Source organism: Arachis duranensis, chromosome 8 (genome assembly GCF_000817695.3).
Source record: "Arachis duranensis cultivar V14167 chromosome 8, aradu.V14167.gnm2.J7QH, whole genome shotgun sequence".
NCBI lineage: Eukaryota > Viridiplantae > Streptophyta > Magnoliopsida > Fabales > Fabaceae > Arachis > Arachis duranensis.
The window spans coordinates 43,417,071-43,422,524 of record NC_029779.3 but is presented as its reverse complement, the minus strand read 5'-3'; the positions used below and the strand labels follow the sequence as shown (position 1 = coordinate 43,422,524).

Sequence of the window (5,454 nt, the reverse complement as noted above, 5' to 3'; positions counted from 1 at the left end):
AAGAAACAATTTTCTCTAAATAATGATCTAAATGGATCAATCCATTATCTTTTGGGGCCTATCCCCAACATTGAAATGGAAGTTTTGAATTTATTATCCGATTTTCTCTCTTTTATTTCCGGTTACAGTTCACTATATCAAAAAATCCTAAGTAATCAAACAACCCCAACCCAATCATAACATTTCAGGAATGAAACAAGGCTCAACAACAACAAGCCCATTCACATCCCTTCAACGGGATTCTCATGCTGACCTGGTCTCCCCATCTACCGGCTTAGCTACAATGTGGAGTCTTTGTAAACCAGCCCTGCAACCTCTGCAAGCTGTTCAGAAAGGTCTGCGAGCTGCTCTTCCAACTACCAGCAGAAATCCACGTGTCAGCTTCACATCAAACAAAAGAGCATATCTTTACCTTCACATCTGTACGCTATAATTTTCCAAACAAATATTGTTGGTGGGTCCCCAAATTAAGTGGGACCCACAAGTTTTAAACAAAAAAAAAGAAAAAACAATAAAATAAAAAAGAAGTGGCTGAGAGCCACGAGAGAGAGAGAGAAAAAGGCTTCTTTCAATTTGAAAGAAGGAAAGAAAACACAACAACGCCGAAGAGGAGAAGAGAAATTTGGGGGAAAATGGCAAGCCAACCTTGATCACATTGACTTGGTAAACTTGCTTCATTTCTTATGAAATTTTAGTATATTGTTCTTGGTGTAGAGATGAACATTAGGATATAATTTATTTGTTGTATTGCCTTCTCTTCTGCCTGATTTGAGATACCCACTTTTGTGGAGGGTTTATGTTGATTTCACCAGTTTTGGTGATGTATTTTGTTGATTGTTGAGATGCTCTAGTGTCACTAGGAAGACTGTTTGTGTACCCATTATTCTGATGGTGGAAGATTTTTTTTGGACTAGGTCCCGTGGGTTTTTTGTCCTTCTTTTGGGAGTTTTCCCACGTTAAAATTCTGGTGTCTGATTATTTAATTTTTGCCATTATATTTTGCTGTTTGGAGTATCTTTGGTGTTGCCCATTTAATTGCACAAGTTGTGGAAAAATTATTTTTGGTGCTTCCGTTCTTGGTTTAAACCTGTGTTGAGTTTTCCCAACAAATATAACATTTTTCCTCTCTCTATATATATCCACTCTCGCTCTAAATATGTGACTGTGAGGAAACAAAGAATTAAGAATGGAAGAAAGCAAAGGAAGAGTGTGTGTTACAGGGGGAACAGGTTTCATTGGTTCATGGATAATCAAGAAGCTTCTTGAAGATGGTTACTCTGTTAATACAACTGTCAGATCAACCCCAGGTATTAAGAACCAACCATTTTGTTTGTTGATTGTTTCAACCAATGTTATTGCTTCAATATTAACATTTTTGCTATTCATTAACAAGTATATAGTATCTAAATTACAGTTCTCTACTTCTCTTTGTGGAAATAATTTAGTTTCATTTAGGTTTTATGATTGCTGATTTTGTTCTTTATTGAAAGTGATGAATTTAGCTTACAAGATTTTATATTCACTTGTGCTACTCAAATAACTAAATACTGAAATTAGTTCTTGAAAGGTTAAATTATTAATAAATTTGTTATTAAAATAATATCATATCTTAGCACAAAATATAATAATAATAAACAGAATTTTCAAATTACTTAAAGAATTTAATTTTGACACGTTATTAGTGTTAATGTAAAACAGTTTTACACATGCATCTAATTATATAATGTTATGTTCGTGTGAACGATTATTAAAAATAACGGATGTAAGCACATGACTTGATATTAAAATAGCACTGTTCTTTTTGGAGTAAGTTCTTGTATCAGACGAAGGAGTAACTATGAGTTGAACTTGAAACTTGATTCATAAACCAAAATGACAATTTTGTTTTTGATATTCCAAATTAAGCAGAACACAAGAAAGATGTTAGTTTCCTCACCAACTTACCCGGATCATCCCAGAGGCTTCGAATTTTCAGTGCCAATCTCAGCGAACCATCGAGTTTCAACGCAGCCATTGAAGGTTGCATTGGAGTTTTCCATGTTGCCACCCCATATGACTTTGAAGACAAAGAATCAGAACAAGTATTAACACAAAGATCCATTGATGGTGCACTAGGAATTTTGAAAGCATGCCTAAATTCCAAGACTGTGAAGCGAGTTGTTTATACTTCAAGTGCCTCTGCTGTTAATTCCAATAACCAAGAACATAACGAGGCGTTGGACGAAACTGTCTGGAGTGATGTCGATTTTATCAGAGCTTCGAAGGCTCCGGCTTCGTCGTACGCAGTTTCGAAGACACTAACGGAGAAGGCAGTGCTGAAATTCGGAGAAGAGAACGGATTGGAGGTTGTGACAATTGTTCCAACTTTTGTTTTTGGACCCTTCATTTGTCCTAAGCTTCCCGGCTCTGTTAGTGCTTCATTGTCTATGGTATTTGGTAAGTCATTATGCGCATCAAATTCTACTAATTTTAAACTAACTTTTACAAAGCCTCACCAATATTGATTCATACTACTGCAATATTTTGTTTTGCCTTATTCAGGTGAAAAAACACTATTTGGTTTGATGCTTGAGACACCTATGGTGCATGTGGATGATTTGGCAAGAGCACATATATTTTTGCTTGAACATCCAAATCCTATAGGGAGGTACAATTGTTCATGTTGCTTGGTCACTGCTGAAAGGATATCTCAGATTGTTGCTACCAAATATCCCGAGCTTCGTGGCCGGATACCATCTCTAGAGTAAGTTATTTTCTATCTTTATGTTTCATTGATTCGAATTGTGATTTGTGACTATCTCTTCTTGTAGCTGGTTCAAACAAATTGAAGGTACCAGGATGCCGAATTTACCATCAAAGAAGCTCATCGATGCTGGATTCGTGTACAAATATGGACTTGAAGAAATGGTTGATGATGCAATTCAATGCTGCAAGAACAAGGGTTACTTGTGACTTTTGTGATGATTGAAACTTATTTAATTAAATAATTTCAAGATGGCTATCAGTTTGTAATGACTTGAAGTTGGAGTGATATGAAAGAAATTAATTAAATAAGTTTCAAGATAGCTATGCTAATGTTGGTTTATGTAATTTGAGCTTTTTTTAGTACAAAAGATTTTGCAAATATGTACATTCAGAACATTCAGCTTCTTAATCGAGATTGTTAAATGGCTGAAACAAGAAACATTATTGTTCAGCACTCATTGATAGCAATTAAGTTAAATCCCTATAGAACATGCATTTTCGCTTGTTATCAAATGTCTCAAGGTTAATTGGTTAAAGGATTGTTAACAAGACATCTCGAATTCAACATCAACTATACACTTGACGATCCAAAATCCAAATCTTCTCAAACCTTTGTATCTTTTAGCCATGAAACAAGTAATAAACCAACTGAAAGAAGAGATGAAAACTGTAATGATAGCTAAGCTAACAGAAAAGACTACTGTTGGGCCACATACACCATATCCAACTCAAAATCTTAAGGTATTAAGTTGACGAGTCTCTCATCTTATAAACACTCGACCAAGTTGGTTAACTAATAGAGAGTTTCACCGTCATCATAAGAAACATGCCAACCGAGTCTACAAGGGGGTGAATTCTCATCATACTCAGCACAACAGCTCCATCTTCTCTTCCAATTGGCGCGGCCAGTGTTTGGTCTGTTATCTTTGTCATTCCATTTGTAAACTATAACTCCAGATTTATCGCTCCATTCCCCATCTATTCCTTGGTGCGGTGGCGCCAACGAAAACAGACCCTTCTCCCCTGCATATATATATTTCGGTTTAAAGAAACAGTTACGAAATCCGAAGATTGGGGGACGGAAATGCATACCGTTGATGTGGCCGTGGAAGGAGCAAGAAATTGGGGAATTGTCTTGGTCTGAGTAGAGAGTGTGACATCTCAAACAGCGTTTCTTGGTTTGCGACTGAGAACAAGACTTGACCTGCAAAGTACCATGGCCATGAAGTAGGTTCGGAGAGAAACTGATTGCAAAAGAAACCATCAATAACTCAATAAGCTCCTTCCTTTTTAGTAGCGCTGATGAATGGCTCTATCTCCTTCAAGGTTTGAGACAAGATAGGGAGACAATAAAAAATTAATTTAAACAGTTTAAATTTATTTTATTTTATTTTTATTGATTTTAATAACAATTAATAAATATTAAATAAAATAAATTTAAATTATCTTTTACTAATACTTTTTTATTATCAAACATTTTGGCAACCAAGAAGACAACTACTGCCTTCTAGTGAATTCACTTATCCATTTTAATTGAATTAATATTGGTATTTTAAATTAGTTTCTAATAATTTTTAGATGTCTGCTATACATACAAGTTTTTTGACTTACAAGTCTTACAAGTTGGCACAAGTCTAACAAAACACACGCGCATTACTCCCACGTTCAAGAGTAAATATAGGCACGTTATTCAACCTTAGCCTTTTCATTCGTTGTTTTACCTGCGTTTATCACTGGTATTCTTGTTTCGTTTTTTTTTTCGATTTTCATGATTTTTAAAATCAAGCTTTGAAATCTTTTTTAAGATAATGGAATTTTAGAAATACACCCAAACGATTACAGAAGTACACTCAAACGATTATAGAAATACACCCAAAGAATTACAGAAATATACCCAAACGGTTACAGAAATTCACCAAACGATTATAAAAATACGGGATAATTACAGAAATACACCCAAAGGATTTAAGAAATACACCCAAAATTCGTTGAAGTATACCTTATACATAATTCAGAATTCTTTCTCTTTCTCCTCCTCTGCTGCTTCTTCTTCTTCATTTTCTTATTTTGTATTCTCATAATTCTTTCTAGCAGAAAAGAATTAAACAAAGAAAAAAAAATACATAATGTTACAAAATCAAAAGAAGAACGAGGAGAAACACGACGATGAAGATGAAAACACTTCAAAAATAATTTCAGAGCTTGATGTCAAAAAATAATGGAAATCAAGAATAACGAAAAAAGAAAATAGAGAGAAAAGCACGTAAATGAAGAAGGAGAAAGAGAAGGCATGAAATTCGAAAAAGGAAACGGAATCCTTTCAAAAATTAAAAATCTGTTAGAAACGCATTTGAGCCTAATATCAATTAGAAGACTTATAAGACTTGTATAGCAGAATCACATATATATGTAGAGATTAATCCTAATTTTTGCACTAGTAAATTCATTTTTAATGAAAGAAGAACAAATCATCAAAGACGCCTTTGAAATTTGAATTATAACCAACATATACCTTCTAAATTTATTAGTAAAAAGATATTTTCAAACACAATAAAAAGTATTTAATGTTAAATATATAGTGACACATTTTTTGCGATTGAATTTTGATATTTTTTTAAGTATGATTAAAAAAATATAATATTTTTATTTTTAGAATTTGATAATTTTATATTAAAGAAACTTTTTGACATTTTTTTGGCAATAGTCAAA

The 5,454-nt window shown here is 33.7% G+C and overlaps 2 protein-coding genes across 3 annotated transcripts; one reads left to right on the top strand and one right to left on the bottom strand.

Moving 5' to 3' along the window:
- The first annotated feature begins 580 nt into the window (after positions 1-580).
- LOC107463090 (vestitone reductase) lies at positions 581-3,090 on the top strand. Of its 2 annotated transcripts, XM_052253190.1 has the most exons (5): positions 598-663; positions 1,179-1,307; positions 1,909-2,436; positions 2,542-2,743; positions 2,811-3,090. In XM_052253190.1, the coding sequence occupies exons 2-5, from the start codon at positions 1,187-1,189 to the stop codon at positions 2,950-2,952; spliced, it is 993 nt and encodes a 330-aa protein (XP_052109150.1). In that variant the 5' UTR covers positions 598-663; positions 1,179-1,186; the 3' UTR covers positions 2,953-3,090. The 2 variants fall into 2 exon arrangements, with proteins under 2 accessions (XP_015937312.1, XP_052109150.1); XM_016081826.3 differs by having other exon boundaries at positions 581-1,307.
- A 169-nt stretch (positions 3,091-3,259) lies between these two features.
- LOC107463091 (uncharacterized) lies at positions 3,260-4,077 on the bottom strand. The gene is made up of 2 exons (XM_016081827.3): positions 3,838-4,077; positions 3,260-3,768 (listed from the first exon to the last, which is right to left on the bottom strand). The coding sequence occupies exons 1-2, from the start codon at positions 4,007-4,009 to the stop codon at positions 3,539-3,541; spliced, it is 402 nt and encodes a 133-aa protein (XP_015937313.1). The 5' UTR covers positions 4,010-4,077; the 3' UTR covers positions 3,260-3,538.
- Between the last annotated feature and the right edge of the window lie 1,377 nt (positions 4,078-5,454).